Raw genomic sequence first — 24,311 nt, 5'->3', positions numbered from 1 at the left:
TTCCATGTTACCCAGCCAACCCCACCCCACCACCACCCCCACCCCCACCCCGACCCGACAGCCTTCTGAGAACCACGTGGGAAAAACTATTTCCCACCTCCTACCTCGACCAGCGCCGCTCGAGGCTGGTCCCTGGAGCATGCGCAGTGACATCTCACCCCACCCCTCCCCACATCCCCACCGGGCTCCTGCATTAAGCTCGGGGTTCGCAGCCGCAGCCGGGATCGGGCACACGGGGGCGGGCGGGCATGGTAGGGCCATGGCTGAGGGTGAGGATATGCAGGCCTTCACTTCCATCATGGATGCACTGGTCCGCATCAGTGTGAGTTAAGGTGGGGTCGAGGGGAAGGGGAGGGGGAGAATAGGGGTCCCGGGCAAGCCGGGACCTCGAACAGGTGGGGGTCCCGCAAGATGCTGGGATGTAGACAGGGGGCGGGTGATGGCAGAAAGGACTGGGAGGGTCGGGATGCAGGTATGAGAGGGTAATCCCGGGGGCAGCCGGGAGGTGAATGCCGTGAAGGCGTCCATCCGCTGGGGTGTGAGGAACATGTAGCTACCCGGACGCAGCGGGTAGCTTGGGGTAGCCTCCAGCCGTGCACCGGGGCTGGGGCTGCAGGGCAACGGGGCTATGCTATGAGGAGGGGGTGTGAGTGAGCTTGGATATATTCCAAGAAAACTGAGGACAGGTGGGGGGGGCGAGGAAAGGGCCACCCCACGGTGCAGTTCCCAATTTGAGCCCCTCCGCAAGACCCCACCCCACTGCACCCCCACTCAGGGCTGCCTCTGAGCCTTCGGTTGTCATGGCAACCCGGGCCCGGCTCTCCCAGGGGCGGTGCCAGCTTTGCTCCCCCCAACCACTTCCTTCCCCCTCCCTCCGTGTCCCTCCCTCCTTTGTGTCAGCTGCGCCCCTGACCGGGATGGCTGCGAAGAGAGGGACCAAGGTGAGGTGTGGGGGTGGGGCATAGCTTGAGGACCCCCGCCACCAAAAAAGGGAGGGGTACTTCCGGTGGGGAGGGGGCAAGTAGGCGGGGCGCTCCTTTCCCCCTTGCTTGGGGAGGGGGTTGCGGCAGGCCGGGTTACGCCGGGGAAGGGAGCTGGAGGGCCGGATGGTGGGGGGCAAAAGGGAATGGGTTAGGAGGAGCCGGATGGGTTAGTGATGGGGAACGGAGCCGAGGGCGGCTGCAGGCTGGAGCCGCGGCAGGAGGACAGACTGGGTGAGCAGGAGGATGGAGAGAGCCTGGCTTTAGGGAGGAGTCACGCGGGGGAGGGGGGGCAGGGGAGTGCCAGAGAAGCGGGCGGGGGTCCGCACCGAGCTGCTGAATGGGCTGTATCCTTGAGAGATGTGCCTGGGGCCGGCGGCCCGGATATGGGCGGATAGGGGCAAACGCCAGGTGAGAGGGACTGCAGGTCCGGCTGGGACTGGGACAGTGAAGGAGGTGGGGCTTGAGGCTGGGGTGACCCGAGCTCCAACCATCCCTCCTCCTCAGGTCTGTAGCTCTGCAGGAGTGAAACAGAAGCAAGAGACAGGGAGCTGAGAAGGCCTGTGAACCAGGCCAAAGCTTGTGCTGGGGAAAATCCATAGCTTGTCTGGTCCCTTGTACTTGTCCATTCCTGAGACCCTTTAGGTCTTTAAGGGGCAGTTGAGGGGCTGTTGAGATATGCCCAGGTGTCCAAGCTCTGATCCAACCTCCTGGTCCCTCCACAGACGAGCATGAAGAACATGGAGAAGGAACTGCTGTGCCCAGTGTGTCAAGAGATGTACAAGCAGCCACTGGTGCTGCCCTGTACCCACAATGTATGCCAGGCCTGTGCCCGGGAGGTGCTGGGCCAGCAGGGCTACGTAGGCCATGGTGGGGACCCCAGCTCTGAGCCCACCTCTCCTGCCTCCACCCCTTCTACCCGAAGTCCCCGCCTCTCCCGCAGAACTCTCCCCAAGCCAGACCGCTTGGACCGACTGCTTAAGTCAGGTGGGGCTGGCACCTGTGGGGTGGGGGGTGGGGATGCTGGCATGTCCATCAGGAAGATGGAAGGGGTCCATCACTGGCCAAGGGCATTTGTCTGTTTTTCAGGGGGTGGAGATACTGCCCATCCAGGCTCTAACGAGAGCTGCGCTCTGGCACAATAGAAATTAATTTTTTAATTGAAAAGACTTCCCCCACTCTGAGCCAGCTATAATTTTCACCTCCCTACTTCCCGGCCCATCCACAGGCTTTGGGACATACCCCGGGCGGAAGCGAGGTGCTCTGCACCCTCAGGTGATCATGTTTCCGTGCCCAGCCTGCCAGGGCGATGTGGAGCTGGGGGAGCGGGGCTTGGCAGGGCTGTTCCGGAACCTGACCCTGGAGCGTGTGGTGGAGCGGTACCGCCAGAGTGTGAGTGTGGGTGGCGCCATCCTGTGCCAGCTGTGCAAGCCCCCGCCACTAGAGGCCACCAAGGGCTGCACTGAGTGCCGCGCCACCTTCTGCAACGAATGCTTCAAGCTCTTCCACCCCTGGGGCACCCAGAAGGCCCAACATGAGCCCACCCTGCCCACCCTCTCCTTCCGCCCCAAGGTGAGCCAGCCCTTGCGGGGCCTGGGAAGGGAGGGGCATGGTGGTGCTTGGTGGGAGGGCATGCCCAGCACTGTGGGCTTCCAAAAGGAGACGGCCAGGGAGTTGCCATTGCCGAGCTCCTTTTTCTGTAAAAAAAGGGCACTGGACAAATCTTTGAACGTCTTTGAGCCTCCATCTCATCTGCTGAATGAGGATTATAATATCTGCCCTGCAATATCTGTGCTTGCAGGGTTGTTGAAAGGATCACTGAGATAATGTTTGTGAAGGTTACTTATACACTAAAACGGTCTGTTATGCATTCATTCATTGAACAAATATTTATCAGGCACCTGTGTGCCTGGTGCTATTCTAGGCGTTGGGGCTACAGCAGTAAACAAGATGGCCAAGGCTAATTATTAAGCACAAGGCTAAGATTACCATCATTCTTGTTATTACCACACATTTCCGTGAGGTAAATGAAGGGAGAAGCAAGGCTAATGCCTGGAGCTTGCAGGAAAGGCTCTCCTTGATGCCAGGGTGTACCACCAGGTGGCACCATGGAGCACCACCAGCTGAACTCCTCTCCACCCACATTGGGCCAGCAGAGGGAGGGCACCAAACTGCTCTGTGGTAGGTCAGCACCCTTACACACACCACTGGCTGACTGTCTCATTGCTCTTTCTGCCCCTAGGGCCTGATGTGCCCAGATCACAAAGAAGAGGTGACCCACTACTGCAAGACCTGCCAACGACTGGTATGCCAACTTTGCCGTGTGCGACGCACCCACAGCGGCCACAAGATCACACCTGTGCTCAGTGCCTACCAGGCCCTCAAGGTGAGGACCCCGCCTCACTCTGCCCCAGTGCTGACCCACACTCACACCCTCTCACACCTCCTCTGAACTGCTGGCTTCTTTGGAGCCGGGTGTGATGCCCACCTCTTTCTTCCCCCTCAGGACAAGCTGACAAAGAGCCTGACATACATCCTGGGAAACCAGGACACAGTACAGACCCAGATCTGTGAGCTGGAGGAGACCGTGAGGCACACTGAGGTGAGGGAGGGCGTGGAGGTGGGCCCTGGGCCCTGCCTGGGAGTGGGAGCAGGAAGGGGGTGTGGATGCGCACAGCCCGATCACCTGGTTGCAAGCTCAGGAAGCCCACGTAGGGTCCGTGGATATGTCGAGGTTCTGGTTAAACCAGGTCATCAGGAACAACAGTGCCCCAGGCCAGGTGGTACCCAAGGCTACAGTGGAGACAGGGTGTCTATCACCCAGGAGAGGGAGAGCAAGCCCCAGGGATGGAGCTCAGATGCCCTCAGGCTCAGCTGCCTGCTGAGGATGCTGCACAGCCCTGGACCAGGGAGGGTGAGGCGATGGCTCTGATACCTTTTGCCAGATTGCTTGAATCAGCTGATATGGGGATGGGCGATAAGGATGGCACAGATGCTGGAAGATGTTAGTACAGTACAGATGGACGTTCGCGTAGTCATGGCCTCTTATCTGAGGGAGTCCTTAAGGGATCAGGATTGATTATGGTGTGGGCATCCCGCAAGGTTAGCACAAATGGTCAGGCGTTGAGCCCATCTGGGTGTACAGGAGCCTTTGGAGCCATGAACCTGGCCCTATTAGAATGGGTAGGTAGGATTTCCCCAGATCCTTTGTGATCCTAGCCATGGCATGGTGCCCCAGGAGTCTAGTGCAGGTGCTGCCTTCAAGAAGAAGATAGTAAGTGTTGCTCTCTGGGCAGGTGAGTGGTCAGCAGGCCAAGGAGGAGGTGTCCCAGCTGGTGCGGGGGCTGGGGGCTGTGCTGGAGGAGAGGCGGGCATCGCTGCTTCAGGCCATTGAGGAGTGCCAGCAGGAGCGGCTGGCCCGTCTCAGCGCCCAGATCCAGGAGCACCGGAGCCTGCTGGATGGCTCAGGTCTGGTGGGCTACGCTCAGGAGGTGCTTAAGGAAACAGACCAGCCTTGCTTTGTGCAAGCAGCCAAACAGCTGCACAACAGGTACTCAGGGGCACGGCCTCCTGCGGGGTAGGGGCAGTCGTGGGTGTAGTCCATGCATAAGGCAATGTCGAGAGCACTGCCTGACGGAGAGCTGGGTCCTGAGGATTTTCACCAGGCCACACTGATAGCAGTTTGCCCGAATGGACAGGGAAGAAGGCCCCAGCAGATACCAAGGCTCTAGGGGCAGGCGAGGCAGAATCAAGGGGAGAGGTGGCTGCCCAGATGGCAGTGCCTGACCCTGGCCTGCCCCCGTCCCAGGATTGCCCGAGCTACGGAGGCCCTCCAGATGTTCCGGCCAGCTGCCAGCTCCTCCTTCCGCCATTGCCAGCTGGACGTGGGGCGTGAGATGAAGCTGCTGACAGAGCTTAACTTCCTGCGAGGTGAGGAGATGGCCAGGCCCCGTGCCCAGTTAGAGCCTTCCTCCCTTCCTCCCCAGCAGCGGGCCCGGGGGGCAACGCCCGCCGGGGAACTCCCCAGCCTCCTGCCTGGCCTGGCCAGCCGCCCTGCCCACCTAGCCCACCCCACCCAAGCACACCGTCCCACCGCGCTCAGCGCCGCTTCTCCCTCTCTTTGTTTGTAGGCTGTGGCCACCGCGGACTCTGCTCCGGAGCACCCCAGGCAAGTCAGCGGCCCTGCCCCAGGGGTCCTGCCCCCACCAGGCCCCCTGCCCTGCCCTGCCACTCCCACACAGCCCGGCTACCCACTCATGGCTTCCTTCTCTTTCCTGCCCTGACCAGACCCCATCCCCGCCTTCCTCTCCCCTGACCAGTGCCCTCTGTCTCTCTTACGCCTTCCTTTCTTAATCCTTGCCTTTCTGACCTTTTGTCCTTGTGACCTTTGCCCTCTAGACTTTCCTTCTCTTCCCCCCGACCTTGTCCCCTGCCATCAAGCTTTTGCTTGCCCTCTGTTGTCCCCTATTTTCTGTCTTGCTGACTCCTGCATCTATCTCCCTCCCACTCGGTTCCCTCCTTCCTGTTCAGTGCCTTCTTGCCTGGGCTTCAGTGGCCGTTGCCTGCCTTTCCCCGGGGCTCCTCTTTATTCATAGAATTAAAAGGGTCGTAGAAAGAAGGGACACCATGTGATCTCATACCCTCATTTGACAGAGGAGGAAACTGAGGCCCAGAAAGGGGACGTGACTGGCATAAGGCCAGAGCAAAGGAGTGGCAGACCAGGACTGGCATCAGGCCTCCTGTCTCTCCTTCTCCCGTGGGCTCTGCCCTGCCCATCCCTGCCCAGGGCCCAGACAGGTGTCTCCTCCAGATCCCTCTCACTCACACTCACCCCCCCGGCTCCCGCTGCTTTCCCTTTTCCTGCTCGCCCTCCATGCCAGGCCCGCGGCCAGGCCCTGACTGACCCCCGCTGTCTCTTCCAACAGTGCCCGAGGCTCCGGTCATTGACACCCAGCGCACCTTTGCCTACGACCAGATCTTCCTGTGCTGGCGGCTGCCCCCCCACTCACCACCTGCCTGGCACTACACCATTGAGTTCCGGCGCACGGATGTGCCGGCCCAGCCGGGCCCCACCCGCTGGCAGCGGCGGGAAGAGGTGAGGGGCACCAGCGCCCTGCTTGAGAACCCTGACACAGGCTCTGTGTACGTGCTGCGTGTCCGTGGCTGCAACAAGGCCGGCTACGGCGAGTACAGTGAAGATGTGCACCTGCACACGCCCCCAGCGCCCGGTGAGTGGGCACAGGGTACACTGGGGACCCAGGCACTGACAGCTGGTGCTGGGTGGGCCCCGGGGAGATGGCATAACCCAGTGCATCACTCTCACTAGCTCTGAAGCGAGACTGCCTGAGTTCAAATCCCAGCTCTGCCTCTCTTTACGCGAGTTATTCACCCTCCCTGAACTTCAAGTTCCTCTTCTGTAGGGATAGTAACAATACTTATCTCATAAGGTTGTTGTGAGAATTAAGTGAGATGATAACGTGTAAGGGCTTAGCTGAGTTTTTGGCTCATGGTAAGGGCTCAATAAATGTTGGTAATGTGACTCTCCAGAAAATAGTGGGGACTCCGGGGTGTAGGCATAATAGAGAAGCATCGCCACCCAAGTAGGGGGCAGAAGAGTTAGGGGTTAAGTGTAAGAGCCAGGTAAGAGCACCAGAGTGCGGGCTGGAAAGTGCAGGTGGATGGTGGTGGGATGTCACCAGGTGGAATGGACAGCAGTGGGGACCCTCCATGGCGCAGCCATGGGAAAGGGGTGGGAGGCAGCATAGCGAGTCAGCTGGGTCTGGGAGACTGATTTCTGTGCCCACTGATCATCACTAAAACTCTTCCTGTGGTCCCATGCCCACTTGGGATGGGATGCCCCTTCTTTTTTCCTATGCTCCCCATTCCAGTTCTCCAGGCCCTGTTCCCCAGAGCCCCCTGCCCATCCCTTGGCAACTCGTTCCATGTTCTGAAATCTCCCAGTGTCTCGTGCTAACACCTCAAGGTCCCCCCAGTGCCAGTGTTTGTCCCTGAAGTCCTTCCTTCTGTCTCAACCCTCCCCAACTCCAGTCCTGCACTTCTTCCTCGACGGCCGCTGGGGCACAAGCCGAGAGCGGCTGGCCATCAGCAAGGACCAGCGAGCGGTGCGGAGTGTTCCAGGGCTGCCCCTGCTGCTGGCTGCTGAGCGGCTACTGACGGGCTGCCACCTGAGCGTGGATGTGGTCCTGGGCGATGTGGCTGTGACCCAGGGCCGCAGCTACTGGGCCTGCGCCGTAGACCCAGCCTCCTACTTGGTGAAGGTGGGCGTCGGGCTGGAGAGCAAGCTTCAGGAAAGCTTCCAGGGTGCCCCCGATGTGATCAGCCCCAGGTCAGGCCTCTCTGGAAGGGATGGGGGTTTGGGGACCTGGGTGGGGGAGCTGGGGACGGGCCGGGGGTGTGCAAGGGGAGGACACACTTGCTGGGATGGAGCTGGGTGGAGATTAGGAGGAAGTAATAAGAGCCAGGCTGTGGGGGTGGCTGTGGTCTGGAGAAATGTGGGCTCAGTGAAAGAGCTTTGTGGACTGATATTCGGAGTGGCTGGGGAAAGGGACAATAGTAAAGGGAGCCATCTCCACTTCCCTCCATCTGTCACTCAGGCTAAAACACCATCTCTCCAAGTCTCCGTTTCCTTTCTCCCTAACACCCCATTTCCAACATCCTTTCTCCACAAAGCCTTTTCCCTCCAGTACCTCCTTCACCCACATCTTTTCTCAACATCCTAAAATTCTTCCCTTCAACTTTCCATCTCCGTATCGTCTCATCCACAACATCCTGTTTAACACCCACCCACACATACTTTTCTCCCTGACCCCTTCCTCCCCAGCACTCTATCCCCCAGTACCCCATTTCTTTAAAATGCCTTCTTTTCGACACCAATTCCCTCTTAACCCTATGGTCCCCAAAACCCTGCATTCCTCTAACATCCTTCATCTAAGGCACTGATCCGCCCTCATCTCTCTCCCAACATCCACCTTCCCAGCTTCCTTTCTCTGCTCTCCCCCTCTCCCCAGTACCTTAGTCACTAACCCTTCATCCTTCCAAGATTCTCTAACCCTCAAAATGCTCTCTCAGCATGATATCCCAGCACCATTTCCTCACCACCTTCCTGTGTTGGAAGCTCTGCATTTCTTCAATGTGCTTTAGCAATACCCTGTCTTTCTTCTCCTCCCCCCACCTCTCTGGCCAATGTGCTTTCCTTTCAACACCCCTTTCCTACCAAACCAAACCCCCAGCCCTATATTCTAACCCCTGTCTCTTCAACATGTTTTCTTCTCAATGCCCAGAATCAATCCTTTTTTTTCTATTTATTTTTTCATTTTTTTCATTTTTGGCTGCGTTGGGTCTTCACTGCTGCGTGGGCTTTCTCTAGTTGCGTCGAGCTGGGGGCTACTCTTCGTTGCGGTGCGCGGGCCTTCTCACTGCGGTGGCTTCTGTTGTTGCGGAGCACGGGATCTAGGCGGCGCGGGCTTCAGTAGTTGTGGCGCACGGGCTTAGTTGCTCCGCGGCATGTGGGATCCTCCCGGACCAGGGCTCAAACCCGTGTCCCCTGCATTGGCAGGCAGATCCTTAACCACTGTGCCACCAAGGAAGCACCCCAGATGAATCCTTTGAACCACTTGCTCCCCAACATTCCATCCTTCCAACATCTCAGCCCTCTGGTACCCCCTCCCCCACACACTTACTCCACCCCCCAACGTCCTCCTACCCAACGCCCACCCCTGCAGGTACGACCCGGACAGTGGGCATGACAGCGGTGCCGAGGATGCCACAGTGGAGGCGTCGCCACCCTTCGCTTTCCTAACCATTGGCATGGGCAAGATCCTGCTGGGGGCTGGGGCCAGCTCAAATGCAGGGCTGACAGGGAGGGATGGCCCGGCGGCCAGCTGCACAGTGCCCCTGCCGCCCCGCCTGGGCATCTGCCTGGACTACGAGCGGGGTCGGGTTTCCTTCCTGGATGCTGTGTCCTTCCGAGGGCTCCTGGAGTGCCCCCTGGACTGCTCGGGACCTGTGTGCCCTGCCTTTTGTTTTATTGGGGGTGGTGCAGTACAGCTACAGGAGCCCGTGGGCACTAAGCCCGAGAGGAAGGTCACCATTGGGGGCTTTGCCAAGCTGGACTGACCCTTCCGGGCCTCTCCTGGGCCCTGGCCTTCCAAGCCTCCTGAAGCTGGGTTATTCCTCCCGAAGCTTCTCCCTCAAACTCTTCCTGCCATGTGGTCCTGTCCCTTCCCCTATGTCTGTGTCTTCCCAGGGCCTTCTCTTGACCAAGGGACTCTTCTCTGCTCGCCTCTCTGGATGTCCCCCATTCTCTCCACTGCCTGTTAATCCAGGCTCCCACTCCCATGTCTGCCCCGTGACCTGCCCTTGGCATCTTACCCGAGTCATGGAGACAGCCCCTTCCCCATCCCTGCCCTGTGCTCCTCCCCAGGCTGATTGGGAGGGAAGGCACCTGGAACACTGGGCATGCTCCCCAGCTCTGCCCTCTGCCCTGCCAAGCTCCCTGACTCATCCATGCTGAACTACAGCTTTGGGGCGTGCAGGCTTTTTGGCTGGACACTGCCCAGGCACTCCCTGGTGAGGGGAAAGGGACCCTATCATCCTGCTTTATTTATTTGGGTCCCTGTACCCCCAGCCGCATGCCTCTTAACTCCCTCTTGCATGCTTTACCTGTCCTGCACCCACGCCAACGTGCCAAGTCTCCCTTGGGGAGCCAGCTGAGGTTGAGTGTCCCCATTGGGTTGGGCCTGGCAAGGCCTCTGGTGCCCGCTGTTGCCTCCCCCTGCGGTGAGCACTGCTAGGCCTATGTCAAGCAACAGCTGTTATTTTCATGGTTTATAAACAATAAACTGTGATGCCAGGCCTTCCTGTGATGTCTTTGCCTTCCCTGAGCCCATTCCTCTTAGTTTCTGTGTTGGACGTGGCAGGCGGGGCGGGGCGTGGGGGGGGGAATCGAGGGTTCCCTGCTATAACTCAGAGCAGGGGTGCACGGTGGATCTGGCGCATGAGGGAAGGAGGTCCCCAAGCCCGTCGCTTCCCCGCCTTCTGCCACACCTGTACCCAGCCCAGGCCCGAGCCAATCGTGGCCGCCAGGGGGCGCCTCGCTCCGGGGGCTGTTTGCGTCAGCCCCGCGACGGGGCGTCCGGGCGGCGGCGCCAGGCTCTGTGGGAATGCGATTGAGGGGGCGGGCCCCGTGCCTGGGCCCAAAGGGATCAGGGAACCAGAACGACTTCCCCATTCCCGGGGTGCTGGGTAGCCAACCCCAGAGCCAGAGACGGGCGGGGCGGCCAGGGAGGGGCCCGGGTCCGGTGCCAGTCCCCGGATATTACATGGAGCTTTATCGTGGCCCTGTTGACTCTGCAGCTGTTATCGCCGCCCGAGGACTTACTTCACACCCGGACAGCTAAGAATAGAGCCGCCTGGGGGCACCGCGCCCAGGGGAGAGGAGCGCGCGGGAGTGAAAACCAGGCCCGAGGAAAAGGGAGAGCCAGGGGCGGGCGTGCGGGCGGAGCCGGGTCACGCTGGCCGATGGAGCCGCTGGGTTTCGTTTCCTCCTTCCTCTTGCGCCGCCAGCCATGCAGGAGAGGTGACAGGTGACTCGAGTTCTTCCACCAAGCACTCCTGCGCCCCGATGTCACCTACTTCTCAAGTCAACCCCGCTCCCTCTGGCCTTCTTTCCTCCCTCTCCTTTCCCAAGGTCTCTTCCAGACCCCCTCACACACATTTTGACAGCCCCTCTATCAACAGGTCACAGAAGACAGATCAAAAGTTGGCGTGGCGGTTGGGCTTCCCTGGTGGTGCAGTGGTTAAGAGTCCGCCTGCCGATGCAGGGGACACGGGTTCGTGCCCCGGTCCGGGAAGATCCCACATGCCGCGGAGCGGCTGGACCCGTGAGCCATGGTCGCTGAGCCTGCGCGTCCAGAGCCTGTGCTCCACAACGGGAGAGGCCACAACAGTGAGAGGCCCGCGTACCGCAAAAAAAAAGTTGGCGGTCAGCGCAGAGGAGGCCCGAGTTTTATTCAGCCATGTTCAGGTTCCCACTCCCATCTCTGAGCTGTCCGGGCCAGTCCTCCTGGGAGCCACTGCCTCAGGCTTGTCCCCAGGGGCTCGGATGGGCTTCGCCAGGGCTAAGATAGGTGAGGGAGACTGAACGCCCAGCTCACCAGCCCAGAACAGAGTTGGGGGCAAGGCGGGGGCTGCAGCAGTGAAGAAACCCAGGGAGGCAGTTGGCGCTGGCTGGATGCTCAGCAGGCAACGTGCCCCTACAAGTTGGCGGAAGTGGCTGCCAGGTTCGCGTAAGAGAGAGTGCTGCCACCGTTGCCTGCAGAAACCTAGGTAGGGGGAGAAGGGATCCAGGGTGAGGGGCAGAAGCTTTCCTGGGAGAAGCTTCCTCCCCAAGGCCCCTGGATGGCACCCCGTGGCTGGGGTGAATGGTCCAGGCGCCTGACTACCTCTCAAAGGGTTAATTTGGAGAGAGCACCTGCAGGTCACCACCGGCAGCCAGGTGACTGTAAACAGGGCCACTCCTCCTCGAGCTCCCCTTCCCTCCCTCCCCTTGGCTCTCATCAGCTCCCCCTGCTTTCCCCTCCTGCCCCCTTTTCCCTCCATTCTCTGCTCCTCCAGCCCAAGGAGGTGTGTGTGTGTCTGTAAAACTGGAAGAAGGCAGTCCCCAGGGGGAGGGAAAATGGGGTCAAGAAAAGGAAACTCCTCTCCCCTCCCCCACTTGGAGTGGCTTTCCAGCCCCAGGTGGCCAAGTAATTATTTACTAGGTCCTGGAGAGAAAGGAAGAAAGAGGGAGGAGGGGTCTGTGCTTCTCCGGAGATTCCCAAGAACCTCCCCCTCACCCGGCACCCAGGCTCACCTGGCTTGGTGAGACTTCTTCCCCAATTCAGAGACCCCTCCTCCCCACTAGCCTGTCTCAATCTACCCTCCATTCTTAGGAGACAAGCTGGGGCACAGGTGCTCCTTCCATGAAGGGCTCCCCTGGGCGCAGTGCCCCACTCATTTCGCCTCTGGGCATCCCAGTGAACAGCCCTGGCACCAGTTCAGCGGAGCAGTGAATGCTCTTCTGGGAGTGCTGGTAGTGGGGGCACCCCCTACTGAGGTCCCCCTTCTTCCATGGTCTCTTCCCAAGGCCTTTCCCCCAGAACTCACCTGACCTCCACAACCCCAGCCTTGTCAGGCCCTCACTGCCTACTGTCACTCTCACCTCTTCTAAGTTCTTTGGGCTTCCCAGCACTCTTTCAGAATCCCTGCCAGCCAAAGCCTCTGCCTCCCTCCGCCATCCTCACCTCCTCAAAGGGGCTCCGTTTGGTACTGCCAGGGGGCACATAGCGCCCATGGGTGTGGTAGGTGGGGTACTCGCTCATAGGATGGTAGGCATCTTGGATTGGAAAGAGGTCCAGCTGCCCGTCGTTCTTTTGTCTGCACTGACACACAACCTGGGGAGATAGGAGGTAATGGGGGGCATGGGGGTTCCTTCTAGCAGAGGAACTGTGGTCAGGGCTGGGGACTGAGCACTTACCAGGGCAATGAGATAAATGATGGCCAGGGCAACCAGAACACAGACCAGTACCAGAAGGGCAATGCCCCAGCCAGGCACCCCAGACCCAGACTGGGCAGAGGAAGGAAATGATGCATCACACACTAAAAGGAAAAGCAAAGGTCAGAGCAGTCTCTCAAAGGAGGTGACCCTCCCCTTATTAGTGCCAAGAGGAAAAGCAGGAATCTAGATGCTGGAGAGAGAGAGGGTCCCGGGCAGTGTGGTGCTGGCTGGCAGCTGGGGAGGTGATCTCACCACTAACTCCACTGATGGTCAGGTTACATTTGACTGCTGCTGCTGCAAGCTGACCAAACTGTCTCTCCACGTCGTGGGCAGTGGTCCCCTCTCGGAAGACCAAGGTTAATTTTACCACCACAGATCCTGGCCTGGTCAGAGAGAAACAGGCAACTCAACTGTGGGTCCCAGCTTCTGGGTCAGCACACCCCCCACACCCCACAACCACAAGCGCACCAGCCCCTCCCCACAGTCAAGACAACATCCACCCATCCCACATAGACTCCACACCCAGAACTGTACCTGAACTCGATATCTGAGAGGCCCAGAAAATCCTCTTGTTTATAAGTCTGCACAAACTGGGGTGAGAGGGAAAGGACTAAGTTTTGATGCAAGGTCTTCAAAGAGTTCTGAAGGCTGCTTCGGGGGAGCACAGTGGAGGAAAGGCAGCTACTCACCAATACAGAAATGATTCTCTGCAGCTTCTGGTAGTAGCTGGTGCTGGGATTTTCCAGGGAAGAGTTAAACTGGAGGTTCGTAATGCGAAAAGACAGGAAGAACAGGGAGACCCTAATAGGCAACTGCTGAGAAGTCTTATTACTGGAGGAGGTGGGAGCATAGGGAGGTACTATGCTCTGGTTAGTGCTGCTGGCGGTTGTCCTGGTAATGTGGCTGGCAGAAATGGTGGGAGTATAAGAGCTGGGAACTGAGGATGGAGTGCCCTTGCTGGCTTGGGTCATGGTAATCTTGGAAGAGGTGCCCTCATGTGCTGTAATGACAACTGAACTTGAGGCAGGGCTGGTGGTCGGAGGTGAGTTGCCACTGGTGGCCCGGGGTGAGGTACCAGTGTGGGTCGGAGGGGCAGTCGAGCCTGAGGCAGGGCTGGTGGGGGCAGCCGAGCCTGAGGCAGGGCTGGTGGGGGCAGCAGAGCCTGAGGCAGGGCTGGTGGTCAGAGGTGAGGCACCACTGGTGGCCCGGGGTGAGGTACCACTGGGGATCGGAGGGTCAGTTGAGCCTGAGGCAGGGCTGGTGGGGGCAGCAGAGGTTGAGGCAGAGCTGGTGGGGGCAGCCGAGCCTGAGGCAGGGCTGGTGGTCGGAGGTGAGTCGCCACTGGTGGCCCGGGGTGAGGTACCACTGGGGATCGGAGGGGCAGCAGAGGTTGAGGCAGGGCTGGTGGGGGCAGTCGAGCCTGAGGCAGGGCTGGTGGGGGCAGCCGAGCCTGAGGCAGGGCTGGTGGTCGGAGGTGAGTCGCCACTGGTGGCCCGGGGTGAGGTACCACTGGGGATCGGAGGGGCAGCAGAGGTTGAGGCAGGGCTGGTGGGGGCAGCAGAAGTTGAGGCAGGGCTGGTGGGGGCAGCCGAGCCTGAGGCAGGGCTGGTGGTCGGAGGTGAGTCGCCACTGGTGGCCCGGGGTGAGGTACCACTGGGGATCGGAGGGGCAGCAGAGGTTGAGGCAGGGCTGGTGGGGGCAGTCGAGCCTGAGGCAGGGCTGGTGGGGGCAGCCGAGCCTGAGGCAGGGCTGGTGGGGGCAGCCGAGCCTGAGGCAGGGCTGGTGGTCGGAGGTGAGTCGCCACTGGTGGCCCGGGGTGAGGTACCACTGGGGATCGGAGGGGCAGCAGAGGTTGAGGCAGGGCTGGTGGGGGCAGTCGAGCCTGAGGCAGGGCTGGTGGGGGCAGTCGAGCCTGAGGCAGGGCTGGTGGGGGCAGCCGAGCCTGAGGCAGGGCTGGTGGTCGGAGGTGAGTCGCCACTGGTGGCCCGGGGTGAGGTACCACCGTGGGTCGGAGGGGCAGTTGAGCCTGAGGCAGGGCTGGTGGGGGCAGCAGAGGTTGAGGCAGAGCTTTGGTCACTCAAAGACTGTGGACTTGTGCTTTTGGTTGTAGCAGAGACTGTAAGAAAGATTGTTAGTGTAGGGTTGGTGGCAGCTGTCAGAAGTTGAGGTTACAGAGTTGGGTTGGGGGACAAATCAGCACAAGGAGAAAATATGTTCTCTGGCATCTGAAGACGTAATGCCAGGAGGATTTGGGGAGTGGCCCCTAGGTCAGCCCTCCTCCTCCCTCCCTGCTGGCAGCCTCCCTCCTTCTTCCCATACCTGTCTGCTCCTGGCTTGTCGGGTTTCTCCACTCCTAAGATTTACCTTTCCTGACTCCACCCCCACCCCCTCCAGCCTTCTTTTCAGCACGTTCGCCTGCCCCTGGCACCCACTCTCCTGGGGGGCTGTCTCTTCTCAGCCTGTCCTTGGCCTCACTCCTTTATTCTTTATTCTGACACAGACTGGGCCACCCCTGTCTGCAACTTCTGCCTCTTGGATGCCATCTCCCAGGAAGCAAAACCCACAGAAGGGCTGGGAAGACCCCCTCCCCACCTTGCGCCCCTCACCTGTAAGGAATAGCAGCAGCAGGAAGAAGAAAGGGGCCTGGATGTCCGGTGTCATGGTGGTGGCCAAGTGGTGGGGAGGGGGCAGAACAGACTCAGGCAGGCAGTGCGCGTGTGGTGGAGCAGGCACAGGCGCCTGCTGCTTTATACCGGTCCCCCCCCCCCCCCCCGCATGCCCGCCCTAGGCTCAGCCAGAGCAGGTGACAGGTGACAAAACTCCGCCTCCTCCCCCTTTCCCTACCTCCTACCTCTTCCTCTTCCTCTTCCTCCCCAACCATTCCTGGCCCCTCAAATAGGGTAAGTGGGCTCCAATCACTCAACCCTCTGACAACCTGTTTGTTTTCCAACTGGCCTCCCCCTTTCACCAACCACTCCCTGGCTCCAGAAGGCGGTGGAGGGAGTCTGGAACCTGACCTGGGTCCCCATGGTCCTATTTTAGCCTCAGGACAACAGACAAGGTGAGAAAAGTAACAGAGAAAGTGGGCTAGGTCAAAGTCCTGCACGGCAAGGCCGGGAAGCTCATCCTCAGGTCCCCCGCACCATTGCCCCATTCTCCCTGGGTCCCTTGGAGTCCCACTCTGGGGGCTGAGAAGGAAGGGGAAGGCTCCATAATCTGTAAACTAGGTGCTAGTTTTGGACCCCCTCCCCCCCCACTACTTCCCGGAACAGCCCCACTCTTCTAACCGCTTCCTGTCCCGTTCCACACACGGTTCTACCCTGAAACCCACAGTCCCGGCCCCTGCCGGCCTTTCCAGCAGCCTGAGTTCCTTCTTTGACTTTCTCCCGAGAAGGGGGCGGGGGAAGAAATTTCCACTTAAAGAAATATGAAATCTGGGTTCGGCCGAACCCTAGGGTCTTTGCTTTCCCAGTCCTCCACCTTGTAGCGGCGGCTCGCTGGCTGGGCTCTCCTGCCCTCTAGCGGTCACCGGGAGCCTCACCGGGCCTGCCCGAGCGGGCTGAGGGGCTGCCTCGTCCGGGGAGAAGAGGTTGGGTGGCGCTGACTAAGTGGGGGCAGAGAGAGGCTGGGGAGGGCAGGCCCGGGCCGGAAGAAGCAGTGGCTTGCACAGAGAAGGGGAGGAACACGCTGTACCATCGACGGAGGGGCTGGGAGCTTTAGGAGGGGACTCTGGCGCGTGGGGGCGGTGTCTGGAGGAAATGGCGCTAAGTGGGTGGGATCCAGAGTTAACACGGAAGGGGCACCGAGGTATTTGGCGAGGGCAGCGGAATGTGGGAGGGAGAATGGGACAGATTAGTTACGTATTTATGAGGCAGAGAATAGGTGGGGCGACAGAATGGTATTTAGGGGCACGGAACTATCCTTTGCGGAGCATAGTGGTATTTGGGGCCGGTGGGCACAAGGTGATGGGGGTGGTGCAAAACCGTTTGTGAGCGCGCATGATTTGGGAAGACCAAGTGATATTCTGAAGGGCAGAAACATGTGGGACCAAGGAGTACTTGGGGCCACAACGGCGCACATGGAGCTTATCGAGTCCCATCCGGAGGTCCTGGGTTGCGGTCTAGACCGACAGAAGCAATTACGTCCTCATTAGGAAACAATTCTTAGCCCCAAAGAAAACAGATTGAGAAATTAATTTTAAGAACACTTCGGTGCGGCGGGATTGCAGGGAAGCCGGGAAAGAGGAGAGGGACCACAGACCCCAGACGCGCGCGACTCCGCCGGCTTGGCGCGGCACTGTGCGGCAGCCAGACCCGGGGGCGGGCTCGGGGCCGGAGAGCGTTTACGTCATCGCGCCCGGGCGCGGGCCGGAGGCGGGGAAGCACCCCTACCCGCCGGCTAGAGAAAGGGCGAGTATCTAGGTGGGCGGCCCCAAAACTTCAACCCCTGGCGTTGCCAAGCAATAGCCATTCAGTTCGGTTGCTGGGACACGCGTCACCATGGCGACGGCTCCGCGCCGCGCAGCCTGAGTATTTAAAGAGCAAGCGCGCGCAACGCCCCGGCGTCTGAAAGCGGCCTTCCGGGATATCGCGGTCTCCCCTTCTCCCCTTCTCCCCCCACCCTTACCACCCCCTTCACCCTCTTCCGGGCGCCAAGTCTCTCTGGCCTCCAAGGTGAACCTAACTCCCCAGCGCGTCCCGGGTTCTCGGGCTGGTCCGGCTTCAGGCGGTGGAGAGCGGGATTCCGGGCCCCGGGCGGGCGGGAGGGACGGGACGCGGTGCAGTGTTGTTCTTTCCCCCGCCAATATTGCACTCGTCCCGGCCTCCGGCCCCCTCGGCCCCCCGGCCTCCCCCTCACCCCGAGCGGGGCAGCCCCAGCCCTCCTGGCTCTCGAACCCGGCTGCTCTTAGACTGGAGTGTCGCCGCTGCCACCGTGAGTAAGTGGGGCTGGGAGGACTTTAGCCATCCTCCGACCACCACCCCATCCTTCACCTAACCTCCGTCCTTCACCTAACCCCCGTCCAGCACCTTCCTCACCGTGCCCCAAACTCAGACAAACTTCCTCTAGATCTCTAACTTCCATTCTACTAGTCCTCTCCCCGCCTCAGGTTTTTTCCTGCTCCCCACACTATCCCGGCAAAATCCCTAAAATAAGTAATTGCACTGGCTTAGAAAACAATTGGAACTTTATGGCAACGTGCTGTTGTCTTTCCTGGCGTTAATGCCTGAGAAATACCCCTCAAAAACTTCTCATGTCCTGAACAGTGGGGTCACCACACCTCTGGGGCTGAACTGATGGGTGCCAGAGGAGGTTGTGTTTGGCTGAGGGGCTGTAAATTAGACCCCAGGGTCTCCAGGATGGACCCCAAGGCCTGAGGGTCTAAAATCAGGATTCTGAAGCCGGTGGCCACCTCTTCACACTCTTTCCTGGAGCAGCTGCCTCCGGAATGGCTCAAAGTCCTCGGGCACTGTGTCTGAGAAAGGAGATATGATTAAGGTCAGAAGAAGTGACTCCCATGAGGGCAGGAGAGGTCAGGCTGATCTCCGTCTGGAGCCTCACCATTGCATCGATACTGGAGATTGGACCAAATGATGTTTTCTTGGGAGAAGCAGAATACACCAAGACGCCCCCCTCGCATGGATGTGTCAATGATCACCCCAGAATCGGCCACTAGCTGGGAACCCTCATAAAGCTTCACCCTGTCCAGGATAGGGGTGTCCATTGGTGCTAGGGTGCCAGTGGACACTGTGCCACCATGACCTGGCCCTGTTCATCCCCAACCCCCCTTGGGCTCACCAGGCCTGAGAGAAGGGAGGTGGGGAAAAGGGAGGAAGGAAAGGGGAGGGAAGGGGGGTGCTTTTCTCAGGCCTGGGGCCCCTGGCTCTTTGTCCAGCCCCCTTTGCATCTCAAAGCACCAGCCGCATTCCAAGCGAGGATTGGGTTGCCATGACGATGAGTACAATGGGCTGGGGGGTGAAGTCACCAGCTTCCCAGGCTCTAGTCCACCCCCCCATCCCCTGTCCTGGTGCCCCGCAGCCCCAGGCACCTTAAAGGGGAACCAACCCAAGTCCCTGCACTCTGGGCTCTTGGCCATTGCCCCTCCCTTCCCTGCCATCCCCACCAAATAGGAAATGCAAAGTTGTGGACAGAGTGCTGAACTGAGAAGCCTCAGCCTCGCTCCTAAGAGGTGTGGAGTCTGGGTTTCCGTAAGCTCTTCTGTAAACGATGATCCCTTCCAGGTCAGACACTTTGATGAGGCAGGTTCTGGGCTGTCCCAGTGATGGGGCTGGATGTGATGTGCCTCTCCACAGCCTGGTCTGGGGTTTGGAGGCTCCCAGACGCACCCTCATTTTACAGAGGGGAAAATGGGGCACAGAAAAAGAAGGACTTGCCCAACATTGCTTATAGGTCCTCGGCAGCACCAGCACCAGAGCCCAAGCTGCCTGGTGTTAGGAAGAAAGCAGGGCCAGGACAGCAAGTCTGTGGTGAGAGGGGAGGTAGAGAGAAGCGGTCCCAGTCCGGGCCCAATGGCATCAAGGCACTGAGTAGAGGGGAGGTCACTGGGGAGTCCCAGCTAGAGGTGAAGGGAAGGCTGGGCCTGGGGTCCCTTGGGAGGGCTCAGCCCCTCCCCTCACCGAATGTAGCCAACTTGAGGCCGGTGCAGCAGCTGCCAGCGGTAGGAAGTCTTGTCACGCCAGCCTACATTTCGTGGGTCAGTCCACAGCAGCCGTACCTGATCAGGGGTGTGACCTGTATGCCACAGGGCATTCCTGAGGTGCTCGCCTGGGCCAGACACTGATGTCACTGCCTAGGGGGCATCGGCAAACACAGTGGGTCAACCCCAGGACCCGACCGAGGGAAGACAGCAGGTTGGTAAGTGCAGGTGGAAAAGGGAGTCAGGAGAATATTCTGGAGCCCCAGGGAGCCAACCTCCAGGCCAGATGTCTGGGTAAGAGGGTTCCCCCTACTCAGGCAGTGGGGGAGGCCCCAGGGTTGGTGGGGGAGCCTTTGGGAAAGGGCCCTGGATTGGGGAATCTGGGCAGCTGCGGGACCTTGAGCTGTAGCCCGGGCTGGGCAACAGCCCGGAAAGGTGTGGCCTGCCAGTAGGTCTGCTCCGTTTGCTTCCACATGACCACGTAGAAGCGGCCGCTGTCCTGATAGCTGAAGAGAAAGCCTGCGTAGTCATCATCAGTCACTGTGTTCACATGGAAGGTGCCTTCAAAGTCCACACCATTGAAAGCTGTATATCCTGGGGGCAGGTGGGTGGATGGGATCAGAGTCAGGGGCAGCAAAGCTACTGATGCCCATTGTGGGGTGGGGATGGGAAGGGATGCCTGCTAAATGTGTGGCTCCATCCTGTGCCTGTAGGACCCCTCCATTGGGAAGTCACTGAAATTGTTGAATTGGGTATCCCTTACATACCAACTGCCAGGCCGGGGTCACTGTTCATGGTCTGAACGATTTCCATGCCCTGGTGGTATGCAGTAAAGACAAAAGCCCTGGTCCAGGTGTGCTGCCCTCCTTAGGCCCTGCTTGCTAGTCTGGCCTGACAGCACCCGCCCAGCCCACTGCCCTAGTACCTGGTTGAGCACGACCCAGTTTGGGTCAATCTGAGCATCACCCTCAGGATCCAGGACGACGGTCTGATAGGCCCGAAAATCCGTGAGGGTTACCTCTGCACTTTCAGGGCACACATCCAGGGGGTCAACCACTGCATCATTGTCAAAATCATCCTCACACACATCACCAACGCCATTGCCTGGGCAGGATGAAGCCAGGTCCTCAGGAAGGCCCTGGCCACTGGCAGTAGCCAACACTTCCACCTCTCGGGCCTTGAGATGTTGACCTCTCTCCACCACCCTGCCTTCCCTCACTCCCCAGCAAGGCCTGCCACTTCTCCCTGAGCAAAGCCCATGCCAGCCCAATCCTCTGAGGACTCCAGCCTTACCATCTGAGTCCTTCTGATTGGGATTAGGTACCAGGCGACAGTTATCAGGACCAGGAGGCATGTAATCTGGGACACCATCATTGTCATCGTCCCCATCACACTCATCTCCAAATCCATCATTGTCTGAGTCCAGCTGGGAGCTGTTGGGCAGCTGTGGGCAATTGTCCTTAGTGTCCTGATGTCCATCGCCATCACTATCCAGAAAAAGGCACCTAATAAAGGCTCTTAAAGGTACCACATCCTTCCCCACTCTTCTGCTTAGGAGTCTCTCTGGGGTTTACCCTGCATTCAGCCAGACCCCTTGCAGTCAGCCAGATGAGGTGAAGGTCCAGCAGTAAGAATGGAAGGTAGACTATGGGAATGACCTGCTACTCGATAGTAGTGGAGAGTTAAAGTTAGATCCTAGAGGGAATTGAGAACATACTAGAGGAAAGTAAAGTATCCCCTAACTTTCCATCTCTTGGCCAAAACCCTACCTGTCTTCATTGGTGTCACAGACATCCCCCACCAGGTCGCTGTCTGCATCTGTCTGAGAGAGAGGGACCCGTTCTCACCATCTCCTCTTGATAACTCTAAAGAGGGTGACCTGACCACTTCCCATCCAAAGGGCTGGGCTTCATCCACCAGTCACCCCACCCCTTCCCTGCCCTCTCCATTCCCCTGTACCTGGGTGGGATTGCTCATTTCAGGGCAGCTGTCGCAAGCATCTCCCACCCCATCCTCATCCCTGTCTGTCTGCAGGGGGTTGGGGACTTTAGGGCAATTGTCCAATCCATTGGGGATGCCTAGAAGATATGCAGGTAACACAGGGTTATCACTAGAACGAATCACTGTCTTCTAGGTTGGTGAAAGCCCTGAGCTCTATCTCCCATCCAGAGGACAGCTGGTCAGGAAATCTGCCTGTAGCTTGTCTTATCCTCTTGCTCACTCCCTGCCTAACCCCACACCCTCCCTCACGTTCCCACTGACATCTGCCACAGGTAATCTCTCACCCAGGCTGACTTCCCCCAAGCATTGCCCTTCCCGAATTCTCAGCCTCCCCGCTTCATTCCCACCATATCCAAATTCTTAGAGGTTTCCCAGCACGCGCCCCCCCCCCCCCAGCCCCAGGCCTGCACCATCCCCATCCACGTCGTTGTCACAGGCATCCCCTTCCCCATTGCCATCTGTGTCTTTCTGGTCATTGTTGGGAACGTTGGGGCAGTTGTCACAGGCATCACCAAATGAATCTGTATCTGAGTTTTGCTGGTCCTTGTTGGGAAACAGCCGGCAGTTGTCCTGAGGTGGGAGGGAAAGAGTCAGGCCTCCCTTGAACCACTGGCCACCTTGCATCTTCCTCATCCCTGTACCCTTGTCTACAATCACCACTCCTGTGACGACCCACCTGCTTGGCTCCGTCCCACCCACCCAACTTCCCTGTAGTCCACCTCATCGTGGGCACCAGGTTTATGGCTCCCTAACGTGGAGTATTAGGGCCCCTCCTCAGGAGCTGCCAGTGGCCAATGGAGGACAGGGTTATGGGACAAGGCAACAGCGTCACAGAGAAGCTGGAAAGGTCAGGACATCTGGGAGCCACCTCAACATTCTTGATCCCGTCCCCGTCAGCATCATCATCACACTGGTCCCCCACACCGTCGTTATCAGCATCTTCCTGCCCAGAGTTGGGTGTCAGAAGGCAGTTGTCCTAAAGGTCAAGGGGAGGAAATGGATGGATGAGTTCTGTCCTATCCCAGCCTGGGGTGCCCTATCCTGCTCACTTGCCCGCCTGCCCCCAGCACCTGCTTGCAGTGTTTGTTGTTGTCCATGCAGGGCAGCGCCTGGTCCGGGTAGCCATCAATGTCTGTGTCGGGTCCACACACATTCCCGTTCCCAGCCCAGCCCACGTTACACTGGGGTAACACAAAGGGTGGGAGTTAGTGGTCTGGGCTGGCTCCCCACACCCCACCCTCTTCAGGCTCTATTTTCACCAACCAGTTTCTGGACCTGGGCCCACCTCCCTTTCCCATGCAAGCCCCCATACCAGTCCCTAAACATGGTCACACACACACCCCTTTTCTTCCAAGCCCCAGGCCTAGCTCACCGAGCAGGACACTGCACCATTGCGTTCAAAGAGACAGTGCGCGTGGACGTGGCAGGGGCTGTGGGTCGGGCTGTGGCAGGTCCGGGCTGGGAAGCAGCCCTGGCTCTGGTTGCCCAAGAAGCCCAAGCGACAGGGACCACACTTGAAAGAACCCTAAGAGTAGGGAGGCTGTGTCTCAGGAAGGAGGGTCAGCCCACCACAACCAGCAACATCCCCATCCCCTGAGGGGTGTAGGAGGGACCCTCACAGCTAATAGGACAGGTCCATTACTTATCTCCTTTAGGTTCTCCTCACAACTTTTTAAGGAGGGTAATAGCCCCATTTCTCAAGCGAGGATGCTGAGGCTCAGAAAAGGTAAATAACTTGCTAAAGGCCATGGCTAGTAAGAGGCAGAGTCAGAATTCCAAACCGGGTCCGTGTTGAACACCTACCACATGTAATGTCCTAGGGAAGGAGGAGGGGAAGCAGGAAATCTGAAGAGGGGGTTGCACATTCCCACCACCCAGACACTCAGGTGTTCAGCTCACCACAGTATTGGTGCAGATGGAGTTTGGGTCACAGCCACCATTGTTACCATCATTGCATTCATCAATATCGTTGCAGACCTGAAGGGGCAGACTTTGGGTAGAACCAGACCTACGGTGGGTCTCCTCAGATACAGGAGAGAGCACTGGTGTGGCTTTATCTTTGAACATGGACATGAAGCCCAGACTGAAAACCAATGCGAAGCTGGCAGATGAGCCAGGAGCCTCATCCCATTTATCACAAGGGCTCCGCATCCAACCCAGAAGCCCCCCGCCCCTGCAAAGCCAAGATCTTTTGTCCACGGACTCTACCCAACCTGACCTGTTTGCTAGCCCGGGCGTAGTCGATGCCCACACCAGACACCCGTGTGCCTTTGTAGCCTCGGGGACAAGCTTCACAGTGGAAGCCAGGCATGGTGTTGACGCAGCTGGAGCCCGGGAAACAAGGGTCCGTGTGAGCACACTGGGGACCAGACGAGAAGAGGTCAGGCCCCTGCCTGTGATCCCAGGACCACTGTTCCTGGTCTCCCTGTTTGCAGGCCTCCCCTCCCCAACCTCATCTATGCTCTGATCCCACCCCCAGCCTCCTGTGGGTTCCCTCCTAGCCAGCCCTCTCAAAATGCCCCTGCCACTCTCCCAGCTCCTTCCCTGCGTGGCCCTGCAGTCTTCATCCCAGACTTGTCTCCCTCCCTTCTCATATGTATTTTCTGGTCTCCAGCCTCTCCTAAACCCAGGGTTCCTCTGCTTCTGACCAACATTCACCCCACCTTCTTGGGCCTCTCCTAACTCTCTCACCCCAGCTTTCTGTGCCCTTCCAGAAAGGGTCCTCACCCACCTCATTGATGTCTGTGCAGTGGGTGCCGTTGCCCTGTAGGCCAGGGGGGCAGGGCCCACAGCGGTAGCCGGGGTACTCATACACTTCCATGCAGTCCACGCCTCGGAAGCAGGGGTTGGGGCTGCAGTGGGAACGCTGTTCATGGAAGCCTGGGTGGGGGGTGGGCACAGTCAGAGTCACCTAGAAGTCACCATTTAATTCACCAGAAGTGGAGGCCAAAGCCCTGGGGTGGGGAGCACACTGATGCCACCTGGAGCCCTCCCCTACTCTCCTACTCACCGCACACCTGACACTCCATGATGGTGTTTCGGATCAGGGACATTTCTTTCACCTGGTAGACAGAAGGATGGGGCGGAGTCAGCTCTTGGCATCTGCCACCCCACCCCA

The 24,311-nt window shown here is 59.1% G+C and overlaps 3 protein-coding genes across 11 annotated transcripts in view; 1 reads left to right on the top strand and 2 right to left on the bottom strand.

Annotated features, from left to right (window-relative positions):
- Positions 1 to 800: 800 nt before the first annotated feature.
- TRIM46 (tripartite motif containing 46) lies at positions 801 to 9,848 on the top strand. Of its 2 annotated transcripts, XM_060142316.1 has the most exons (10): positions 801 to 941; positions 1,706 to 1,967; positions 2,209 to 2,552; positions 3,223 to 3,366; positions 3,487 to 3,582; positions 4,277 to 4,530; positions 4,789 to 4,910; positions 5,906 to 6,208; positions 7,029 to 7,326; positions 8,723 to 9,848. In XM_060142316.1, the coding sequence occupies exons 1-10, from the start codon at positions 801 to 803 to the stop codon at positions 9,114 to 9,116; spliced, it is 2,358 nt and encodes a 785-aa protein (XP_059998299.1). In that variant the 3' UTR covers positions 9,117 to 9,848. The 2 variants fall into 2 exon arrangements, with proteins under 2 accessions (XP_059998299.1, XP_059998300.1); XM_060142317.1 differs by lacking the exon at positions 7,029 to 7,326 and having other exon boundaries at positions 806 to 941; positions 8,723 to 8,799.
- Positions 9,849 to 10,984: 1,136 nt separating this feature from the next.
- MUC1 (mucin 1, cell surface associated) lies at positions 10,985 to 15,244 on the bottom strand. Of its 5 annotated transcripts, none has more exons than XM_060142313.1 (8): positions 15,144 to 15,244; positions 13,843 to 14,653; positions 13,227 to 13,812; positions 13,072 to 13,127; positions 12,790 to 12,920; positions 12,517 to 12,638; positions 12,284 to 12,433; positions 10,985 to 11,323 (listed from the first exon to the last, which is right to left on the bottom strand). In XM_060142313.1, the coding sequence occupies exons 1-8, from the start codon at positions 15,196 to 15,198 to the stop codon at positions 11,255 to 11,257; spliced, it is 1,980 nt and encodes a 659-aa protein (XP_059998296.1). In that variant the 5' UTR covers positions 15,199 to 15,244; the 3' UTR covers positions 10,985 to 11,254. The 5 variants fall into 5 exon arrangements, with proteins under 5 accessions (XP_059998296.1, XP_059998295.1, XP_059998298.1 ...); XM_060142312.1 differs by having other exon boundaries at positions 13,227 to 13,926; positions 13,957 to 14,653; XM_060142315.1 differs by having other exon boundaries at positions 13,227 to 14,214; positions 14,275 to 14,653.
- A 2,460-nt stretch (positions 15,245 to 17,704) lies between these two features.
- THBS3 (thrombospondin 3) overlaps positions 17,705 to 24,311 on the bottom strand; it is a 10,172-nt gene continuing 3,565 nt past the window's right edge. For 2 of the 4 annotated variants that reach the window (XM_060136836.1, XM_060136854.1), the window contains 17 exons: positions 24,204 to 24,255; positions 23,925 to 24,073; positions 23,412 to 23,552; positions 23,093 to 23,170; positions 22,566 to 22,718; positions 22,264 to 22,374; positions 22,062 to 22,169; positions 21,604 to 21,763; positions 21,152 to 21,270; positions 20,962 to 21,014; positions 20,486 to 20,679; positions 20,118 to 20,296; positions 19,960 to 20,008; positions 19,590 to 19,786; positions 19,173 to 19,345; positions 18,097 to 18,236; positions 17,705 to 18,010 (listed from right to left, as the gene is read on the bottom strand). In XM_060136836.1, coding sequence (XP_059992819.1) covers positions 17,952 to 18,010; positions 18,097 to 18,236; positions 19,173 to 19,345; positions 19,590 to 19,786; positions 19,960 to 20,008; positions 20,118 to 20,296; positions 20,486 to 20,679; positions 20,962 to 21,014; positions 21,152 to 21,270; positions 21,604 to 21,763; positions 22,062 to 22,169; positions 22,264 to 22,374; positions 22,566 to 22,718; positions 23,093 to 23,170; positions 23,412 to 23,552; positions 23,925 to 24,073; positions 24,204 to 24,255 — 2,115 coding nt within the window. In that variant the 3' untranslated portion in view covers positions 17,705 to 17,951. The remainder of the gene's footprint in view (positions 18,011 to 18,096; positions 18,237 to 19,172; positions 19,346 to 19,589; positions 19,787 to 19,959; positions 20,009 to 20,117; positions 20,297 to 20,485; positions 20,680 to 20,961; positions 21,015 to 21,151; positions 21,271 to 21,603; positions 21,764 to 22,061; positions 22,170 to 22,263; positions 22,375 to 22,565; positions 22,719 to 23,092; positions 23,171 to 23,411; positions 23,553 to 23,924; positions 24,074 to 24,203; positions 24,256 to 24,311) is intronic. The other 2 variants (XR_009538379.1, XM_060136846.1) reach the window with 2 other exon arrangements.

The sequence above is a fragment of the Lagenorhynchus albirostris genome, chromosome 2 (assembly GCF_949774975.1).
Source record: "Lagenorhynchus albirostris chromosome 2, mLagAlb1.1, whole genome shotgun sequence".
Taxonomy (NCBI): domain Eukaryota; kingdom Metazoa; phylum Chordata; class Mammalia; order Artiodactyla; family Delphinidae; genus Lagenorhynchus; species Lagenorhynchus albirostris.
This window is presented reverse-complemented; position numbering and strand designations above follow the sequence as displayed.